General features: G+C 42.5%; 1 protein-coding gene across 1 annotated transcript in view; it reads right to left on the bottom strand.

Moving 5' to 3' along the window:
• Window positions 1-245: 245 nt before the first annotated feature.
• The window catches only part of ZPBP (zona pellucida binding protein), a 52,909-nt gene continuing 30,053 nt past the window's right edge, over window positions 246-23,101 (bottom strand). Inside the window, exons 6-8 of the mRNA XM_056857871.1 lie at window positions 14,340-14,416; window positions 6,404-6,578; window positions 246-337 (exon numbers count right to left, since the gene is read on the bottom strand). Coding sequence (XP_056713849.1) covers window positions 246-337; window positions 6,404-6,578; window positions 14,340-14,416 — 344 coding nt within the window. The remainder of the gene's footprint in view (window positions 338-6,403; window positions 6,579-14,339; window positions 14,417-23,101) is intronic.

Raw genomic sequence — 23,101 nt, 5'->3', positions numbered from 1 at the left:
GTCTTAAATGGGCTAATGCTTTGGGATCAGCTCAAGTTTGACAAGTGTTTAAAGGCCAGAGGTACTTGGGGGATGCCTCACCTGCTGGCCACAAAAAATATATCACATGCCCACAACCATCAGAACACCAACTACATGTAATACAAATTAAAAGAGGAGTTATGGTAAAATTATTTTATTTGTATTATCAAGACAAAGTACATCTGTACTACTAAATATAGCTAAAGGTTTATGCTGACATTCTGCTAACAATGTTTTGATCCATATACCAAACTTTTGTTGCATGGAAGGCAGTGAACTCCTTCGTGAGGGTTATATGATCCTGGACTGCAAACCACTACAAAACAAACAAACAAAACTGAAATATGAAAATCACATTAGAGACTTTAAAACTTTAATTTTCTGGAGTGGAGCAGTGCATATAAAACACAAGCAAGACCCCACACATGTGATCCTCACTACTGGAAAAGCATTTGGCGTTGTAATCTTTTTCCTGCATCAGGCCTTGCTCCAAAGAGTGAACTACAGATCATCTGAATCTAGAAGCATTTTACATCACAAATACTTGGACACAAGCCCCATCATATTCAGTGGGATTTACTTCTCTTAAGGTGTGTAGAGAAAATACGCTCATACTTGTACTGAATGGATTTAGCTCCACCTAGTGATCAAAAATACCAGCAGACCCAGCAGTTCCACAGTCCCTTGTCTTTCATGGTCATCACACTTAGGGAACTGAAATTGTACGAAAGCGTTCATAGCATCTCACCAGAGATCCCTAACCTGACCTTATTGGCCAAATCAGATGTGACAGTGGAAGACTTGTTTGTTTAAATCTGGGGCGGGGGGGGGGGGGCTCACATCTAGTTCAGCCATTAAATGGGCATTCCCTGATTGAACGGTCATAATTCTGTGAAAGAGGAAAGGACAAGGATTTTCAGAGAAATCATATATACTTTTGTGAACAGAGAGATCATGTTTAACATGAAGGTGGGCAAATGTTCAGTGCCAACAGAGGAGCGCAGCTGGGAGAACTTGAGGCTTATCACACCAAGTCCAGGAAACGTGTGGAAAACACCTTAAAAGCGTTTGTCCTGAATGCGAGTTCCAATATTCCCCCCCCCCGCACTCCTGCCCATTCTAACGTCTCTGAAACGTCTGCTTTCAGAGCACACCTCCAATAAAATAGCGCGCACACAAGAGAGAGGGGCATGGAGGGAGCAACATGTATTCGTGATGTTGCTTGGATTCCCCTCAACCTCCCCCCCCCCGGCATTTTGGATCGTCATTGCAATGGGACGATAGGACAATGGCCTCACGTTTTCCCCCAATGCCTCTAGTTCTCGCACGCACACAAACCACACACAGAACTCTCTAATCAGATTGCATTGTAACCGACTAGTGAAACTAATGGGGAGGGGGGGAGTGTGCCCTAGAAGTTGGGTGGTTGGGAAAACAGAGGGGTCTTGCAATCAGTCGGGACCCAGAAGCAGAATAGGGAAAGTCCTTCTGCCTAGAGATTGGGGGGGGGGGTTGCACTAGAAGTTACCATGGTTTAAATAAAGGAGGGGGGCTTGCAAGCATACACTTTTATTTCTCCAATTACCAGAGGCTGCCAGGAATGCTCGCTGTGGTGGTTTGGAGGTTAAGAAAGGGTTTTTTTCCTCCAAAAACATGAAATTCCCGTTGAGGCTAGGTAGAGAGCAGACAATTCCCCAATGTGATGGGGGGGGATGCTTGGCAATACAATCCACCCGCTCATGTTTAAGTGATGGTACAGTCCAAGCACAAACCAATCAAAAGGAGTGTGTCCCACCTGGGATCCTGTAGCCTGTTCTCTTCCACCCCCTCCCCTTCATCTCAACGAACAAGCCTCCCTTTGACCCAACGATAGTAAAAGCAGATGGCGATAAAAAAAATGGAGGACGCAAGCAAATAAGAGGGAAATGTTTGATTGGGACCCTGCACAAATACAAATGGGTGATCTAATGTTCCAATGGTCCCGTGTTCCTTTGTAAGACCACAAGCACTTGGGGGGGGGGGGAATTAAGTAACAATAATGATTGGTGGATGCAAACCGGAGGGGAGGAGGGAGGGGAGGAGAAAGGCTTTTCAGTGGGTGTTGCAAAAAGAGGGGAGGAGAACTGAATAGCGTATGTAACTGAACGCACCCCTTGGATTGCCGGTTTTGAAACGACATAACGAAATACATCGTGGTATAGGCGTGTTGGGAAAAAACAGATGGTGCTTCCAAAGCATTTCCAAGCCGAAATGGGAGGTCTGAGGTGCGATCTAACCTGGATAACACGTTTTTTTAAACGTAGTATATACTGAGTGCGTTAGGCCCCCTTCTCTCCTAACAACAAGAGCAAGGAGATAAAAAGTGAACCAAGTTTCGCTCTGGTGAATACGCAGTGGTCAGAACACATCATGTTTACTCTCATGGTTATTAGGAAATAAACAAAACTGTTTTGGTCAGTTGGTTTCTTAAGGGCTGCCCTGTTCTTTTCCTGTCTTCTTGCACTCAGCACTAAACCTTTGGATTGGATCCAGACTAAATTTTCCACTAACGGAAGGAGAGGTGTAATTTCTGTCAACCCTCCCTTCCCACTGCAGACCCCCAGTTTGCCCCTCATGACATTCCTTTACACACATATATACATATATACACACATGAATATATACACATAAACAGAATATAGAAAATGAATACAACGAAACAGATTAAAAAAAACCAAATCTTGACAGCAGTTACAACTGTAATAATTACATCAGAATAGAAAATAAAAAGGTATAACAGACAATAGTATTATATGCAATACAAAATAGTTCAACACTGGTTGTTATACGCAATATATACTATATTAAGAGTAACAACAATAGTTTGACAGTGATCATTCCATTCCTGAGGGTCCTCCATCCCCCAAAACAGCGTTTTGGGGAGATCCATTGCCTACAGCTGTTGTGGGGGAGTTCTGTTGTACTGATGGCAATGCCTTCAGTTAGCAGAAAACCTGCAGCTTCCCTCCCCAAATGACAACCAGGCGCTTTTCTCCTGAGCTCATTTTGTTCAGCTGAGAGAAAAATCCTTGCGGAGATAGGACAGAAGGGGTCAGCAGCAGAAGCCTCCCCCCGACTTCAGCTCCGTCACCCTTTGCCATAAAAATCAAGCCCCAACTCTCACTTTTTATCCAATCAAAGCAGTCTTCAGCTGAAACCAACCCTTCTGCATTTGTCACATCTTGTTTAGCCAGTGCTGATAAGTTGACTCCAGCAAATGTAAGGGGCTCTGCCTAAGGGCCCTGCCGGGGGAACAATTCAGTGCAGGGCTGAAGCATGGGGAAGAGGGGCTCCTGCCCTCCGTGCCATTCTCCTGATTCAAAATGTGCCTGGTGGGGGATTATTTGCCCCTCTTTATAACTGCATGTGCACAATTTTAGATGGGCATTCCCTGCAGCTGGCCTGCGGCTGCAGGAAAACACATCTGCTCCAGGGAACCCAGACTCAACTTGCTTGAAAAGTCTCATGTAGTTTGGCTCCAAGCTCTAGTTCATTTGGCTGTGGAGCTTTCCTGTGCACTTGCTCAGGGACTACCTAGTTTTCTGTAGCCTTAAAAAAAAAAAAAAAACACCTTTGAGGGGGCTTTTTGCATAGATTTGAAGTGGGATTAGTGCCCAACTTAGATAAACTGCGGAGAAACATTTAAATTGCCCTGCAATTTGCTGAGGTCTTCTATGAAAGCCAGGGATATCCCCTCAGCACAGCAGTTTGGAATACTGCATGCTCCCACAGCCAAGGCAAAGGTGAGGATAAGGTTCTTGGTGGTCACAAAGGCAGAAGCTCAGGGACTACTCACACCCATTGGTCCAAACACTCCCACCACATCCTATGTTCTGAGACTGCAGACTTCCCTGAGGCCTTAAAACCAGCATTTAAAAGTGCTTTTGCATACTTTCTGCTAACGTCTGGAAGGTGGGAGAAAAACAGCCAGCATTCCAACAACAGTTCCCAAGCAAAGTCATACACTGGAGACTCTGCCTGAATGCCACAAATGTGTGAGATTCAGACTGTTGTTCAATGTGCTGGAACAGCTGCAGCACAGGGCTGTGCGGGAACGGTGACTTCTCGCATCTGCTTCAACCCCGCTCTTTAACTGTAACAACCCAGAGTCCGTGCACACATGCACACGGCCCTACAGCAAATCAACTGCAGCCCAACCGGAGCCCGTAACAGCCAAATGAAAGCCTTATTTGTGTACACAGCCGAATTCACGTCTCTGAGGTGAAGGCAAGAAATGGGGGGACTTGAGTGAGTGACCTGGTGCTTTTCTAGCTCACTGCCAATAAAGAAAATAATGTTTCTCCACACATTAAACATCCCACATCACAACTGTCTTTATAGGGTACAAACTCCCTTGATGCTCTTTCAACCTGACGAGTGTAAGCATCCCCCAAATATTCTGCCTCATATATTTTATGGGCTCCCAGGATGCCATTTCACACCTCACAAACCTTTTAGTGCACTACACCCATTAATTTGTTCTTGTATTTTAAGCTGACATTTCCCCATTCGATTCTGGGTTTAGAGTTAATGCAGTACACACAGGGTGATAGGTCTTTAATTTTCCCTTTGCAGCCACAGCACGAAGGTGATATTTTAATGCTCCTTGGGAATAAAAGCTCCTGCCTCAGTGCACCAGGTTAGCCCTGGATGACTGCACCTAAGCCGAGAAGTCTCGCTGCGCTGACAACACATGACACCCCACGTCCCTCACAGAGTCATCCTTGGAATGTGAAAGCTTATGTGCAGATTCAGACAGAAGTCATGCCAACAGCCTCCGACACTGACAGCAGTACTCAAGCCTTTGTAACAAGTTTCAGGTAATTCCAAGTAATTACCACACAAATAGCTATGCTATTGTTTCACATCTACCCCCTAAAAAAACCCAACAACAACCCACCTGACCATATTAAGCATAGTGCCCTCTTCACTGAGAAAGGGGTGCTCAGGTTTCTTTCAGGTCTTCCAGTCAAACCTTCAGTCACACCCAGCTTTGTGCAACAGACAGATCCCTTAGCAGAGATGGGTGGCCTCTTCAGCACCAAGGATTATGTTAGAAGAAGAAGAGCTGGTTTTTATATGCCAACTTTCTCTACCACTTAAGGCAGAATCAAACCGGCTTACAATCACCTTCCCTCCCCCTCCCCACAACAGATACCCTGTGAGGTAGGTGGGGCTGAGAGAGCTCTAACAGAGCTGTGACTAGCCCAAGGTCACCCAGGTGGCTTCGTGTGCAGGAGTGGGGCATCAAACCCAGTTCTCCAGATCTGAGTCCTTCTCCAAACCACTGCTCTTAACCACTACACCACACTTAGAACAAGAAGACAATCTGTGTGAAAGAGTTGTTCCACCGGGCCTATGGCTGAGGACAGCTATATCTAAGCTGGCCTCCCCCCCACCCCAGTATTCTATTTTAATGGCACTTCAATAGAACTGAGGGTCTGGTTGCCCGAGCACTGTAGCTACTACGATTTTAGACATCTGTAGTTAGTTTTCCGGTTTTAAATTCTTGAATTTGTATGTTTTATGGAGATTGTTTTATTGTTTTGATGAACTTACATGTTTTTTATATGTTGTCAGCTGCCCTGAGCTTGGTTTTGACCAGGAATTGAGGGTGGGGTATCAGTCGAACTAAATAAATACATACATAAATAAAGGCAATAAATGTGCGAGAGCTCCAGGAACAGGACCAAGAGGTCGAAGTGATGGAATATTATCTATATGCTTCACAGAATTAGTGTCATTTATCTGAACTTTGTAGAGGATGCAACATCTTTGGCAGCAAATGCATAAGCCCTCCATCTGCCAAAGGCCCAGGCGCTGCAAGAGCCAAAACTGTTCAGAAATATGACTAGACCCTTAAAACAATGAAATAGAATGAGAATGTGATTTGGAAACATAACATGTACAAAGAGCTTACTGTTTATATCCTCAATAGTGAAATTTGGAATGCATACTGCCCTCTACGATTTCAGCTTCATCTTTTGCACTGATGAGCATCGGAAACATTCATACAACTCACCAGAATGTACACTGGTGTGACTCAAATGGCCCGACCACAACGGGAGCTGCTTGACAGATACAGGTCCCCTGTGTAGCTGGCACTCATGCCCGAAGGCTACCCATCATGCCAGCACAGCGCAGCACACTCACCAACTGACTTTTTCAGCATATCAAAGATGATACTTTCCAGATTCTGGGATGGGCAAGCTGCCCAACAAGCCACAGAAGAAGACTGTACAAACGTTGGCCCTATTTTCATGAAACTGAAAAGTGATCTTGGTACTCCTTTAAAAAAAAATTAAGACATAAAACCTGAAGGATGTTCACACTTTCCACCTACCGCAACAATGAGGGCAGTCTGGATGCAGCAGGTGGTTAATTCCATAGCCTGGAAAACAGCGACTAATCCACACCATTTGCAGAGTGCCTTCAATATAATAGATCTGAGGCAGTGGAGATGTCCGTTTCCCAACTACATCAAGTCGGTTAAAAAATTTCTCTATTACGTCTTTTGCCTGAAGTAAATGAAAATGTTTTTTGTGGGAAAAACGTTAGAAGCAGTACCTTTCTTTATCTACTTGATAGCTGTACAGAATAAGTCAATACCGTTAACTCAGAGGCAACGCTTGGCAAGTCACACATTTAGTGCCATGAAGCTGCTGCAGTCTAAGATAAGAGTAAACCAATGTGTTAAAAAGGCAGAAATACATTTGTTTTAGTCTTCCTCTGCATCACATCAGGCCACATTAAATAGTTTGCTAATTGTAACTACGGTGTAACACATTTCATCTGAACCATTTCATTCTCGTTTCTAGGTATTTTCATGCAAGGTTAATAAAATACAGGTGATGTCATGCGACTAGCTGAAGCTATGAAATAAATTGGAAGGATTTCTGTTTTAATTACTTGTCTTGATGCACTCTTCAAAGAGTCCCCAAAGGCGTTTAGTTTTTCTTGTAATTTTCAAGCATGTTCAGAGAATAATATTTTTTTTCTTTCTTGTCACTGATTATATTTCAAACACAGCCCTGTCTCTCCCAATGGCTTTTCCCCTATAAAGTCACTCTGTCCACAGGACAGACAGTGGAGCCTGCATCAGGCCCACCTTATAGCTTGAACAAATCATAAGCAAGACCAAAAGGGGCCATGATGAGATGGTGTGCAATTATGATTAGCGTTTTACTGAGGTTTCCTTACAAGACCCCAAGACTTCTAAAGCAACAGTTCCTCCATTTGTGAACACAGGAAAACAAGAGTTCAGAAACATGTTTAACCTGAAGTAGTAAATGAAAATTTTACACAGAATCCTAATGTTGAAGAGAAATGGCAATTATAATCTGGCTGGAATCATAAAATGCTGATAATCTGAAATTGTGCATCTCCAATACGTTTTTTTCCAGGCAGCTAATAAAGAGCAGCTCCACCAAAGGAATTTGAGGATGGTATTGGAGGAGCCAATCTTCCCCATCTTTCTCTTCCTTAAAGAGCCTGCCATTTATTCATTTCACTTATAGCAGCCTTTTCTCTGAGTCTCAAGGAGAAAGGCATTTGTCCCAGAACCCTTCTCTGAGGATCACTGAGAAAGGCTGCCTCACGGACAAGTGTGTTACAGGAAGGGGGACTGTAGCAACAATGTAGAATCAAGTAAAACTGTCTATTCTCTCTTCTCTTAACACAAGATATGCAAGAGCCACTCTGCCGACACCTTCTGTGAATTCTGCCAGTGGATCCTTCTCATCCCCTGCAAGCACCAATAAAAAGAACCCACAAGTCTGATCTCAAAAGAACTTTGGCAAAGGACAGGATAAGCTCTGCAGAGAAGAATGCTTACATAGACAGAAATTGTTGGTATCAAAGAATGTAGTAGATCCCTTAGTTGAGTTTTTTTAAAGTATCTGAGCCAGTTTTTCTGGCTAACTAGAAATGGGTTTGTCTTAATCCCTCAATAAAGGTTTAATTTAAAAAAATAAATTAAAATATGATTTAACTATGGCAACGTAATACCAAAGCGTTCATCATCATTTAATATGAACTTAGTGTTATGAGAGGGGCGGAAAAAGAGGGATAATGTAGAAAACCTAATCATTGACAGTTAAAAGATAAATTCCAACTATCTTTCATTATTTGTATATGGATTCAGTTATAGAGCTGTAGATATTATTGTGTGGGCATGGTGGTGCCTATGTGCATATGTGGGGGAGAGATGCCTGTAACTGTTCTCCCCTCCATGTAACAGGAGAGTGGCAGGGCCGGAATCAAGAGCGAAACAAACTTTCTGAAGATGCACTTGCAGGGCAAGGGCGAGGTATGCCACCCCCCAAATGCTGAATATGGATTTTCCTCCAGCACAAGACCTTACGTTTGCGCCAACTACATTCCAAAGGGTAGCCTGTACATGGAAGCCAATTTCCAAATCAAGGCATCTGATGTGAATCCAAAACCCTCCCACTCCTAGTCACGTTTCTCTGTGGAGTGAGATACCTTGAGAAAGACTGTTCATAACCAAGATGAAAAAGAAGTTTGTGGTCTTTTTGATCACAGCCACTTTTTTAATTAAAAAAATTATATTTACGAGAAACTGAAGGCATTGTCATACACAGTTTTATTTGGGGGGTGGCACTGCTCAGCGTGCAGCAGTAGGCTTATAGCATATTTAAAAGTATAAGAAGTGCAGTTTTTAGGCCATGTATTCAAAACAATGCTAATGTTTTGAATGGTAATGTTGCTAAATACTTCTGGCCTGAGCAGCTGGGAGAGAGACAGAGGAGGAGCTTGGAGACAGCTGTAGCTGGCTGAAGGTAATTGCTGTGCTGTTGACTGCTGAGGGGTGGGGCTGAGAGTATTTAAACAGGCTCTGCTTGCCAAAGGCGTGAGAGCACAAGGGCTCTTGGCCTGTGGCTCTTAGCCTAGTTTGTATTTGTAGTGTACCCTGAAACAGGGAGTGTCAGAAGCTTTTTTTAGGGTTACTATTGAGGGATTGTGCAAGAAACCATACCATGACTGCAATGAATCAAAGCGGAATAGCTGGAGAGAGAGTGGAGGCAGTGACGTGTAAGATTTGTGGAATGTTTGTTTTCCTACCTGAGGGTAACTGCAATTACACATGCAGTAAGTGTAAGTTGGTGGCTACACTGGAGGAGAAAATAAGGGGACTTAAGGCATGCTTGTCTATACGGCAGAGTATAAAAGAGGGGGAGGAGTTCATGGACCAAACTCTTGAAAACCTCTTGGGAGGGGAGGAGGAGGAGGAGGAGGGCCAAATAACTCAGTGAGTTCTTCTCACCCCAGGAGAAGAACATGTGGAAGAATGTTACCCGCAGATATAGGAAAGTCAGGAGACATTCCGTTCCTCTGCTGCTTAGCAATAGGTTTCAAAACCTCCCTATAGATGCTGAGCCTGGATCATTGGAACAAAGGTTCAGTGCCCAGTCCTCTCTGGTCTCTCAGGTCCCTGTGGATGACAGGACTCAAACCTCTGCTCCCCAATGTAGGAATAGGCGAGTGTTGGTTATTGGGGATTCCCTACTGAGAGGGGTGGAGGGTAAAGTGTGTCGACTGGACTTCTTGTCTCGAGAGGTGTGTTGTCTGCCGGGAGCGCGTATCCGGGATGTGACGAAAAGTCTGGATAGAGTTGTTAGACCCACACATCATTATCCCTTCCTTCTTATTCATGTGGGAACAAACGATACTGCCTGGCACAGTCCAGAAAGTATTAAAAGGGACTATACAGCTTTGGGTAAAAAGGTGAAGGAACTGGGAGCACAGGTTGTATTTTCGTCAGTTCTTCCTGTAGTAGGCCGTGGATTGGGAAGACAACAAAAAATTCTGGAAATAAATGAGTAGCTGCATCGATGGTGTCGCCAGGAAAGGTTTGGTTTTTTGGACCATGGCTTACGCTATCTGGATAATGCTCTTCTATCGAGAGATGGTTTGCACCTCTCAAAGGTGGGTAAAAATGTGTTTGGCCACAGCCTTGCAAGCCTGATAAGGAGGGCTTTAAACTAAGTCTTCCCGGGGAGCGAGATGTAAATTTAAAGCCTCAAGTGAGGACAATAACTACAAATATAGATATGAAAGATTTGCAGAGGGTAGAACATACGCAAGGAAAGACAGTTCAAAAACGTAACAATGGGAGGGAGACAATCTTAAATAAGCTGCCCAGAAGAAGGACCTGTGGTCTAAGGTGTCGCTACACTAATGCACAGACCATGGGAAATAAGCAAGATGAACTAGAACTTTTAATAGCAAAAAGCAAATATGATATAATAGGCATTATGGAAACCTGGTGGGACGAGTCTCATGATTAGAATGTATTAATTGAAGGGTATAACCTATTTCAGAGAAATAGACCAAATCGGAAGGGGGGAGGGGTAGCATTATACGTTAGGGATGATTACACCTGTGAGGAGATCCAGGACTTAAACACTGGAACCCAGCTTGCAATCATCTGGGTAAAAATTAAGGGAGAGAAAAATAGTGATGTCATTGTGGGGGTATATTATAGACCCCCAAGCCAAACTGAAGAGTTAGATGATGCTTTCCTGGAACAGATGTCCAAACATTCAAAAAAGAAAGATGTAGCAGTAAAGGGAGATTTCAATTATCCTGACATCTGTTGGAAGGCTAACTCTGCCAAAACAACTAGGTCTGACAAATTCCTCACTTCCCTTGCAGACAACTTCATAGTCCAATAAGTGGAAGAAGCAACAAGGGGAACAACTATTTTGGATCTGATCTTAACCAATAATGATGACTTGGTTTATGGGGTAGAAGGAGTGGGATCTTTAGGAGGGAGTGACCATGTTCTCCTGGAGTTTGTTATACAGCAGTAAGGATTAAGCAAGAAATAGTCAAACACGTACTCTAGACTTTAAGAAAGCTGATTTCAATACATTTAGGAAACTACTGGGTGTGATCCCGTGGGTGAGAATATTGAATGAGAAGGGAGTACATGAAGGATGGGAAATTCTTAAAAGGGAGATATTGAAGGCGCAATTTCAATCAATTCCCACCAGGAGAAAAAATTGTAGAGGTTTGAAGAAACCAGGGTGGATGACTAAAGAACTTTTGATTGAGATAGGATTTAAGAAGGGCATGTACAAGAAATGGTAAAGAAGAAAACTACAAAGAGGAATTCAAACAAGTAGTCAGCACATGTAGGGAGAAAGTCAGGAAGGCTAAAGTGTAGAATGAGCTCCGGCTAGCCAGGGAAGTTAAAAACAACAAAAAAGGGTTTTTTGGTTATGTCTATAACAAAAGGAAAATCAAGGTAACGATCGGGTCATTGCATGGAGAGGACGGTGAGTTATTAACAGGGGAGGCAGAAAAGGCAGAATTACTTAACTCCTTTTTTGTATCAGTCTTCTCCCAAAAGGGGAATAGTGCTCAACCTGGGAATAATGGAGCAGCAGATGCAATAGGGGAATTACAGCATAGTATAGTTGCTGAGATAGTATGGGAATACCTGGCTACTCTTAATGAATTCAAGTCTCCGGGGCCAGACGAACTGCATCCAAGGGTGTTAAAAGAACTGGCTGAAGTGATTTCAGAACCACTGGCAATAATCTTTGAGAATTCATGGAGAACAGGAGAGGTTCCAGCAGACTGGAGGAGGGCAAATGTGGTCCCCATCTTTAAAAAGGGGAAAAAAGAAATCCCAAACAATTATCGCCCAGTCAGCCTGACATCAATACCAGGTAAAACACTCGAGCAAATAATTAAACAGACGGTCTGTAAGCACTTAGAAAAAATGCCGTGATTACTGACAGTCAACATGTGTTTCTCAAAAACAGGTCATGCCAAACTAATCTCATATCTTTTTTTGAAAGAGTGACAAGTATATTAGATGAAGGGAATGCTGTAGATGTAGTGTACCTTGATTTCAGTAAAGCCTTTGATAAAGTCCCCCATGATCTTCTTGAAACAAAGTTAGTAAAATGTGGGCTAGACACTGCTACGGTTAGGTGGATTGGTAATTGGTTGACCAACCGAACCCAAAGGGTGCTCATTAATGGCACAACTTCATCCTGGAGAGGAGTGACCAGTGGGGTGCCACAGGGGTCTGTCCTGGGACCGGTACTATTTAATATTTTTATAAATGACTTGGATGATGGAATAGAGAGCATGCTAATCAGATCTGCAGATGACACCAAGTTAGGAGGGGTAGTTAATACTCCGGAGGGTAGGGTCAGAGTTCAGAATGACCTCGATAGCCTGGAGAGCTGGGCCATAAGTAATAAAATGGATTGCAATAGGGAGAAGTGTAAAGTACTTCACCTAGGCAGAAACAACATAAGGCCACATAAGGATGGGAGATAGTTGGTTTGACAACAGTACATGTGAAAGAGATCTGGGAGTCTTAGTGGACCACAAACTGAACATGAGTCAACAGTGTGATATGGTGGCTAAGAAGGCCAATGCAATTCTGGGCTGCATCAATAGGAGTATTGTGTCTAGATCAAGGGAAGTAATACTATCATATATGTATTCTGCATTGGTCAGACCTCACTTGGAATACTGTGTCGTTTTGGGCTCCACAATTTAAGAAGGATGTTGACAAGTTGGAGCGTGTCCAGAGGAGGGCGACCAGAATGGTCAGAGGTCTGAAATCAATGCCCTATGAGGAGAGATTTGGGGAGTTGGGTTTGTTTAGTTTGGAGAAGAGAAGGCTGAGGGGAGACATGATAGCCATGTTTAAATATTTGAAGGGATGTCATGTTGATGAGGGAACTAGCTTATTCTCTGTTGCTCCAGAGACTAGGACACAGAGTAATGGATTTAAACTAATAGAAAAGCGATTCCACCTAAACAATAGGAAGAACTTTCTGACGGTGAGGGCTGTTCGACGGTGAAATGTGCTGCCTCGGAGGGTGGTGGAGTCACCGTCTTTAGAGTTCTTTAAGCAGAGGCTAGATGGCCATCTGTCGGGAGTGCTTTGATTGTGGGATCCTGCATGGCGGGGGGAGGGTTGGGGTCACTGGGGATGTGGGGGGAGGTAGTTTTTAATTTCCTGCATTGTGCAGGGGGTTGGACTAGATGACCCTTCCAACTCTTATGATTCTTCTAAATGCTTGCATAGGAAATTTAATTGTCTTCTGAAGAGTTATTGAGTTGAACTGGGAAACTGAATTCAACCAGAGAAGCATGAAACACTGAGATCCACTGAAGTGCATACTTTAATTCTATTTTAATGGAGTCGCAACCAACACCTCCATAATATGAAGACCGAAGCTCTCGTATTTTGAGGTAAAGAATTCAAAGAGCTGTTAAGTGCTAATATATCACTGTGAGAGGCAATAAACAAGGAGCTTGAGGAGGATGCCATTTTTCTTATTTTTCTCACAGCCGATAAAAGGGCATTCTGTGTAACAAAATTAGTAGGAAAGGAAAACCAAGATTTAAAGTTGAGGAAACACAGCACCGGCAATATCAAGTCAGTTCTATGTTCAAAACATTCTGGTGCAGAAAAACAGGCTCTTCTCCTAAAGACCAGGAGATACTTGGATGCCCCCAAAGAGAAACACACATCAAGTAATCAGCTGAGACATGAGAAAGTACGGTAGGGGGGAGGGGGTCAGGCTAACTCCTTCCCTTCACCCTACCCTATTCTCATCATTCCTTCCTCATGCTTTTGGCCTCTCGTCCTCTCCAGTTTTCCATGGTCATCTCCCTTCTTTGTTGTTACGGTTTTTTAACATTCCTTCACTATGTTAGCTTCTTTTTGTGTCTTGGGATGTTACAGTGTTCTGCTTAGTGTGTATCCTAATGGTTCGTACCAAGGGTGGGATCCCACGCGAAATCTCTGCTGATGGACATGCTTTCCAGCAGTGGAGCAAGACTTCCCTTTTTTTCCTGCGGCAGTCCAAAATACGCCCCAAATGCTGCTTGTGGAGGACAGCCCCCCCCAGGAGCACCACAAGAAAGGAGTTGGAGGTCAACATCTTGGTGCTCATAAATGGTGAGCTGAACCAGCCCCCCTCCCTCAGACCATAAACCCGTCCTTTGTTTTCCCAGACCCCTGCCATCACTACTTGTGGAACAAGATTTTTAATAGCAGAAAAGAGCAAGAGTCCAGTAGCACCTTAAAGACTAACAAAATTCCTGGCAGGGTATGAGCTCACAAAAGCTCATACCCTGCCAGAAATTGTGTTTGTCTTTAAGGTGCTACTCTTGCTCTTTTTTACTGCTAGTGACAGACTAACACAAACCTATCAAGATTTTTAATGCCACTATAAAAGGGAGCAAATTTTTTTATTTTTCGTTTTTAGCTGTACTACCTTTTGTAATCTTCTTGATATGTCGCATGTGCTCTTCTGACATGCACTTCTGCTCTTCCCCGTCTCTACATAAGTAACTGTAACAAAACATTCTGCTTTACTAAGGAAACAGTATACAACATAAGATCTCATCTTTTCCCAAGAACATTAACCATATCTACCCTTTACATTCACACTTGAGTAAATTTTCATCATTACGCCAGTATGAATGGAAAATAATGCTGTCTCACCAGATTAATCCTCACTGTATGCATAAACTATCAAGAAAGATGGTCACCTCTGTATTAATCTACCTGACAGCTTAAACATCAGCGTTTGGCCACATCATAAATTCAAAGCGATAGCTGACACATCAGGAAGCAGGCTAATGATTAACAAAAATAACATAGGGAGAGTTCCATATCAAATGCTACAAACTCTTCTATCTGCTGTTGAAGAAAAGCTTTGAGATCGAACCTTTACATTTCAAAACAATCTGACTTTACTGCCCTCAGCGATGTCAGATGGTAGGGGGGGAATCTTGCTCCTCTTTGAGAATCATCTTTTGGATCAGGTTCTTGATTGGCTTACATTGGTCGGGGGTCAGTGGTGCAGTTTCCTATAAAGTTACCCCTATAACCATCTGGCACCAGTTTTTCCAAGCATGGCCCAATAACAGCCTCAGGACCATCTTGCTGCATCTCCTACCTGCTGCTTTGGTAATTATGCTGATTTGAAAATGTTGCAACCTGCCTGCCTTCACGTCTATAAGTGTACGTCAGGAAGCTAATTTTGTTATTGTCATTGCACCTGAGGATTCCGGATTTATACTTAAGCCTGAACATTTTCTTTTCAATAAAGCCTGTTGCTTTTATTGAAAAGCTTTACTGTGCGCATGAGAGTCCAAACCCAGTTTCAGTCAAACTATCAGAAGGGGATTTATTCCAGGGCCCGAGGTCCAGGGATGAGGAAGCAAATCCCTCTGGTAAGCATGCATTGGGTCAAAAAACCCTCGTTTTTGACATAAACAATAGTATAATCAAGAAATATGCGATGAAGTGACAGTTCAATGGTAAGAGAACAAAGTTCCAGGTTCAATCCCTACCAACTTCAGTTAAAAAGAGTATCTCAAGCAGGCCTGGCAATATCTCTGTCTGAGTTTAGAGAACTGATGCCTGACACAGTAGACTGTACTATGAGAGATGGACCAATGGCTTGACTTCAGGTAAAAACAATGAAACAAAACTGAAAAGGGTATTTAAAATAGAGAGAAACTCTGACCTTTTATGCAGGGACGTTTCCCCAAGGTCACCTCCACAGACTGCTTCAGGGCTTCCTTTCGATTATGCATGCCTTTTCTGCCTGTCAAAGGTTGCCTCGCTCTCCCCACGTGTTTTGTCCGCATTTTCCAGATTCTGGCTAAAATGCCATTGGGAAAACATAGGCAAAACGCACGGAGAGAGCAAGGCGGCCTCTGACGGGCAGATAAGGTATGCATAATCAAAAGGAAGCCCGAAGCAGTCTGCAGGGGTGACCGCAGGGAAACATCCCTGCATAAAAGGCTCACAGAAATATTAACATCAATCTTAAATGCATTTGAAAACTCTTGATCCAAGGAGTTACCGATGCTTTACGATGCAAGTCAAAGAGTCCCAAAAAGAGCATAAGAAAAGCCATGCTGGATCAGGCCAAGGCTCATCAAGTCTAGCAGTCTGTTCACACAGTGGCCAACCAGGTGCCTCTAGGAAGCCCACAAGCAAGACAACTGCAACAGCACCATCCTGCCTGTGTTTCACAGAACCTAATATATTTGGCATGCTCCTCTGATCCTGGAGAGAATAGGTATGCATCATGACTAGTATCTATTTTAACTAGTAGCCACGAATACCCCTTTCCTCCATGATCATGCCCGCTCCCCTCTTAAAGCCTTCCAAGTTGGCAGCCATCACCACATCCTGGGGCAGGGAGTTCCACAATTTAACTATGCATTGTGTTTTGAATCTCTCCCCCTCCAGCTTCAGCAGATGAGCCCTAGTATTATGAGAGAGGGAGAAAAGCTTCTCCCTGTCCACTCTCCAAACCATGCATAATTTTAGACTTCTATCATGTCTCCCCTTAGCCGCCTTCTTTCCAAGCTAAACAGCCCTAAGGTTCCAGAAACCTTAAGAAATAATGATTGCAACAAACCATCCAAAAAGTACAATTAATCTTGTCAGAACAAGCCTCTACAATGCTATTATTTCAATGGGTTTAAGCTGGAGTAACTCTGCATAGGGTTGCACCATAAGGGCCATGTGTTTGTGTCCATACAAGGCAAGTCCCTCCAGCCCAAGCCAATCCTCCAATGGCAGGACCCGCCTTCTGCCAACAGAATGTACCTTGTGCCAAGAATGAGTTACCATTAGCAAAGCAGAGTGGTAGGGTGTTATGATTCTTCTAGATTTTTAATTTTTTCCAGTCTTCTGACAGTGTTAATGACTCCAGTGTTCATAGTGTTAATGACTCGAAAAGTGTTCATAGAGAGATACTGGGTAGGATCCAATCAGCTGTTCTGAGGGTGAAAAAGGAGGCAGGGATCCTTTTTGGCTATCAAAAAAAAAAAAGCTATGCTGTGTGTCATGGGACCTGCACACACAAAAGCCATGTAGGATGGGGGCTTTAAGAGGGAGAGGAACAGGATAAGATTGAGTGAGAAAGTGGGCTGGATCCAATTCACTGCACTGATTAGACTCACTTTTGATGATCAAATTAATCCTCTCTACATTCTGGGAAGAAGAGTTGGGGGTTTTTTATGCCGACTGTCTCTACCACTTAAAGGATCAAACCACCTCCACACAACAGACATCCTGTGAGGTAGGTGAGGCTGAGAGAGCTCCGAGAGAGCTGTGACTAGCCCAAGGTCGCCCAGCTGGCTTCATATGTAAGAGTGGGGAAACCAACCTGGTTCACCAGATTAGCCTCTGCCACTCATGTGGAGGAGTTGGGAATCAAACCCAGTTCTACAGATTAGAGTCCAGGAGTGAGGAGTCTATACTATCTTGCTGGATGTTTTTTTGGGTCTGCCTTAGCATCATATAGCGTCATAAGTTCATAAATTAAAACTGTGGTCAAGGTTGACTGACATTTCCTTTGATGTACAGATCACTAGGACCAAGAGAATGGTCTGATGGCCCCTGCTCTAAAACCATCTCTAATATTAAGCAGGATTAACCAGTCTACTGATATGCCCTCTATTCTAGCCAAGGCACGTTTGTTAATGTACAAGACTAGATGGGAAGGGAAGTGGCAAGTCTGGTCTTAATGTCAATCAACACAACGCCAATAAATGAAGAAGAGTTGGTTTTCACATGCCGACTTTCTCTACCACTTAAGGGAGACTCAAATCGGCTTACAATCACCTTCCCTTCTCCTCCCCACAACAGACACCCTGTGAGGTAGGTGGGGCTGAGAGAGCTGTAACTTGCCCAAGGTCACCCAGCTGGCTTCGTGTGCAGGAGTGGGGAAACAAATCCAGTTCACCAGATTAGCCTCCGCCACTCATGTGGAGGAGTGGGGAATCAAACCCGGTTCTCCAGATCAGACTCTACTGCTCCAAACCACCACTCTTAACCACTACACCACGCTGGCTCTTACACCACGATGGATCATGACTGGAAATCACATATCAACTAATCCATTAGTTCAGGGGTGGGGAACCTTTTTTCTGCCAAGGGCCATTTGCATATTTATAACATTGTTTGGGGGCCATACCAAGCGTAGATCTCCTGGTGGGGGGGGGAGAAGCTAGGGTTGCCAGGTCCTCTTCACCACTGGCGGGAGGTTTTGGGGGTGGAGCCTGAGGAGGGCAGGGATTGGGGAGGAAGACTGCATAGCCATAGAGCCCAATGGCCAAAGTGGCTATTTTCTCCAGGGGAACTAATCTCTATTGGCTGGAGATCAGTTGTAATAGCAGGAGATCTCCAGCCACCACCTCGAGGTTGGCAACCCTAGGGGAGGCTATGCAGAGAAGTCTTGGAGGGTGCCTCTGCTCCCCCAGGTCTTCCCCCTCCTCCCAGGTGGGAGGGCAGCCAGTGGTGGGCCCAGGCAACCGAGGTGCCAGGGGGGCGCAGCTTGCAGCCTGCGGTCGATCTGCAGGGAAGGAAGGAAGGAAAGAAGGAAGGAAGGGAAGAAAGAAGGAAAGAAAGAAGGAAGGAAAGAAGAGAAGGAAGGACAGAAAGAAGGAAGGAAGGAAGCAGGGAAAGAAGGAAAGAAAGAGAAAGAAAGAAAAAGGAAGGAGAGAAAAAAAGAAAAATAGAGAAAGAGGGGGGGAGAAAGAGAGAAAAAGAGGAGAGAAAGGAGAGTGACGGAAAAAGAAAAGAGAGAAAAGCCTTCACACACATACACAGCCGGCTCCATGCGACCGGGCTTCAGCCTTCCCATCTCCCCCCCCCCGCCCCCCGCAGTCCACAAAAGTCCTTCACCTGATCGGCTCCCACGCGCATGCTCCACCGCCGGGAGCGGCTGGCTTTTTCCTCTTCTTCCCCCCTCCCTCAGCGGCAAGAGAGGGGTTTTTTTAATATATAAGTGTTTTCATCGGTTTTGAATTAAAGTGGAATACAGAAGGAAAAGGGTGGGGAATGCATAAGAAAATACATTAAATACACAAATAATTATACCATTTTAATATATCTAGCACTACCACCTTGTAGAGTGAGGAAAAAATTGGGAAAGGAAAAATGATATTAATTACATATCATTATGATAATATCTCGTATTAACTACCCGTTTGTAAGTCTTCCCTCTTTTTAATTTGGTGATGGATTAATTCGAAAATATCTTTTATCTAGTGTTTTTCATGAAGTCATAAAAAGGTCTCCACCTCTCGTGGTTCTGCTCTCATGTGATATCTTTTAGATAGTCTGTCAGATGAGCCATAGTGATATATTCCAGGGATTTATCCAGCCATACTTGCAGTGTTGGGATCTTATTCGTTTTCCAAAGCGATGCCAGAGCCAGTCTTGCCGCAGTTGTATTTTACTACAATCTGTTGATCCTCATTCATGGTATTTGGGGTTTTGTTCAGGAGAAAAAGTTTTGGATCGTATTCTGTGGTCTGCCCTACGATGCCTTCGAGATTCATGTGAATCTTTTTCCAATATTTCTGCACGCACTTGCACGTCCACCAGCAATGGAAGAGTGCCTCTGGTTTTATGGCATTTCCAGCAGAGTCCCGAAGCTTTACTGTTCATATTCTGGATGTCACTGGGCGTTATGTACCATCTATGCAACATCTTTAGACAGTTTTCCTGAATACTTTGGGATAGAGTGAATTTAGAGTTTTTATGAAAGATCTGTTCCCATTCGTCTATTGTTATCGTTTCCTTTAGATTCTCCATCCATTTGATTTGACATACTTTAACTTGTTCTTCCTCTGTGTCAAACGATAATAAAAGTTTATAGATCTTTCCTAAGAGGTGTTGCAACGGTTTACTCAGTAGCTGTTCGAATTCTGTCTCTTTTCTAATTTTTCCTCTGGTTGTGCAGTCTTCCTTAAATCTCGATATTAACTGATGATATATCATCCAAGATATCCGTGGATGTTCTTCCTGAATTTCTGTTAGTGTTTTGAGAGTTTCGTCTTTTCTTATTATGTCAACATATCTTATAAATCCAAACATTTTTCTTTCCATTCTAGAACCATAAACACTGAATGGAGCCATCATTAATGGAGGATTAGGGCTTAGTCTTAGTTTCAGTTTGTTCCACACAGCAATCATATTATCCACAATCGGGTGTTCTCTTTTTTCGTCCTTCTTTTTTTAGGATTTTTTCCCCACAAGAGCTGGTGAGGCCGAGCTTGCCAGTTAGCTAGTTCTAATTTGACACTCTTGCTGTTTGGGTGCATTATCCAATCCTTGATCCATACCAAAGTCGCTGCCTGATGGTATAATTTTAAATTTGGAAGAGCAAGACCTCCTCTTCTCTTAATATCTGTCATAATTTTGAATTTAATCCTGGGACGCTTTTTATCCCATATGAATTTATTGATTTTCCGTTGCCAACCGGTTATCGCTATGTCCATAATTTTTATTGGGATCATTTGAAATAGGAAATTTAATCTGGGTAGGACATTCATTTTTACAATTGCAATTTTACCCAACCAAGAAGTTCTTAACTTTGACCACGTGAGGAGGTTCTTTTCTATGTTGTTCCAAACCGCTTTGTAGTTATATTTAAATAGTTCTTGATTGTTTTTCGGGATATATACTCCCAAGTATTTTATTGGCTTTTTAGATATAATACAATTAGTGTGTGTCGCTATATTTGCTTCTTCTTCTTGCGTTGTATTTTCTAGAAAGATTTTTGTTTTTGATTTATTAAGCTTATAACCAGCCATTTCACCATATTGTTGTATATTGTCCATTAATTTTACTATACTTAGTTGTGGTTGAGTAATTGTTAGTAGAACATCATCTGCGTATCCTCTTATTTTGAATTCTTCTTCTTCTACTTGCAATCCTGCAATCTTCGGATTGGATCTAATTCTATTGGCAAGTATTTCCAACGTAAGATTGAATAATATTGGAGATAAAGGGCATCCTTGTCTAGTACCTTTTCTGATGCTGAAGTTCTGCGTTAAATTTCCATTTATAAGTAGCTTTGCTCCTTGTTCAGAATAAATACTGGTAGTCCATTTGAGAAAGTTTCCTTTATTAGTTATGCTGCATATCACTTGCAGTATGAATTCCCAGGAGACATTGTTGAAAGCTTTTTCTGCATCTAAGAAGATAAAAGCACACTTTTCTCGTCTGCATTTGACAAGTTCTCTTGCATTAATCAGGAATCTTACGTTTTCATTCATATGTCGTTTTGGAATGAATCCTGTTTGGTTTTCATTAATCAATATGTCAATGTTCACTAGAATCCTCTGAGCAATTATTGAGGTAAACAACTTATAATCAACATTTAGCAGAGAGATTGGCCTATAAGAAGATGGTAACGAGGGATCGGTGTTGTCTTTTGGAATCAGGGTTATATAAGCTTCTTTCCATGTATTGGGTACCCTGCAAGTTTTATGTATCTCATTTATTACCTTTACCAGTTTGGGAGTTAACCCTTCCTTAAAGCATTTATAATATTTGGCCGTCAGACCATCTGGTCCTGGTGCTTTTCCGGTCTTTAAGTTGTCGATTGCCAATTGTATTTCCTCCGTTGTGATTTCTTGGTTTAAGGCATCATTTTCTTCATTAGATAGCTCCCTCAAATGATTTTGCGCAATGTATTCCTTAATTTCTGTCGTTAATATGTTTTGTACATTTTCCTTATAGTTCTTTAAAGTAGTTTACAAAACATTGTGATATTTCTTCTTTATGAGTTATTTGTTCGTCTACTTTAGCAGCCGATATTATTCTTCTTTGTCTTTCTGAATTAAGCAAGGATGCTAGATATTTCCCCGGCTTATTTGCATGTGCAAAATATTTTTGCCTCATAAACTTGAGTTTTTTGGCCATTTCCTCTGTGTGTAAGAGATCAATTTGATGTCGAAGTTCTGTAATCTCTTTTAACATCTTTTTATTACCCGAAAGTTGATGGGACCTCTCCAGTTGTCTGATCTTCGTTTGTAGTTCTAATAGTCGTTTTTCTCTCTCCTTCTTATTCTTGGAGTTAATTGCAATAAAAATACCCCTCATATAAGCCTTTGAACAATCCCAAATTATAGCCTGGCTCATTCCTGGTGTTTCGTTTCTCTGAAAGAAATCGTTAAGTTCTACTCGACTTTTATCGAGGTCTATTTTTTTGAGCAGTAATGAATAATTAAACCTCCATCTGAAAGAGCCATTTTGTTTTCTAAGCCATTTTATTGCAATGGGATTATGATCTGAGAGGATTTGGGGTAATATATCCACACTATCAAGATTTCTTAGTAACGATGATGAAGCCCAGCACATATTAATCCTCAAATATGTTTTATGTCTGTCCGAGTAAAAAGTATAATCTTTGACTCTTGGGTTTCTAGTTCTCCAAATGTCCAGTAAATTAAGAGTTTGCATATGTTGTTTTACGATTTGTGGTAATATACCGCTTTTTTATTTTTAGAACGATCCAAACTGCCTTCAAGGACTCTGTTCATGTCTCCCAAGATTATCAAATCATATTCCTGCAATTCTGCCAAAGTTGCAAAGAGCTCAGCGAAAAATTCTTTTTTCGACGTTAAGGGTGCATATATTGACGCCAATATTTTGACTTCCCCTGTCGATAGTTGGAGTTTAAGTATTAAAAATCTGCCCTCATTATCTTTTATTTTTTCCAAAACTTTTATTGCCGGGTCTTTAATATAGATAGCCACGCCTCTTTTCTTTTCTAACGCTGAAGATGTATAGACTTTACCGAGTCTCTTGTCGTTGAGAAGGTAATTATACTTCCTTTTCATATGTGTTTCCTGCAGACAAAATATGTTCGCTTTATGTTTTGCAAGACCATGGGAAGTTTTCTTCCTCTTCTGTGGTGAGTTCAGACCATTAACATTGATTGAAACTATCTGTAAACCTTCCATTTTGTATTTTTATTTATACGCTGCCGCTTCAGCTAGCCGACCATTATCACGTCCATCTGAGTGGTTCTTCCCATTAGATCGTTGTGGGCTTATTTTACCCGATTTTTCATCTTTCTTTTTTCTTTCTGCCAGTAATTCTTCTTCTAACTCTTCTGCTTCCTCCGCATTTCTAATCAATCTTCTTTCTTTTGGCAACAGAACACTCAAAAAGTATGGACCAATCCACTTGTACCATATTTCTAATTCACGG

Source organism: Euleptes europaea, chromosome 11 (genome assembly GCF_029931775.1).
Source record: "Euleptes europaea isolate rEulEur1 chromosome 11, rEulEur1.hap1, whole genome shotgun sequence".
NCBI lineage: Eukaryota > Metazoa > Chordata > Lepidosauria > Squamata > Sphaerodactylidae > Euleptes > Euleptes europaea.
This window is presented reverse-complemented; position numbering and strand designations above follow the sequence as displayed.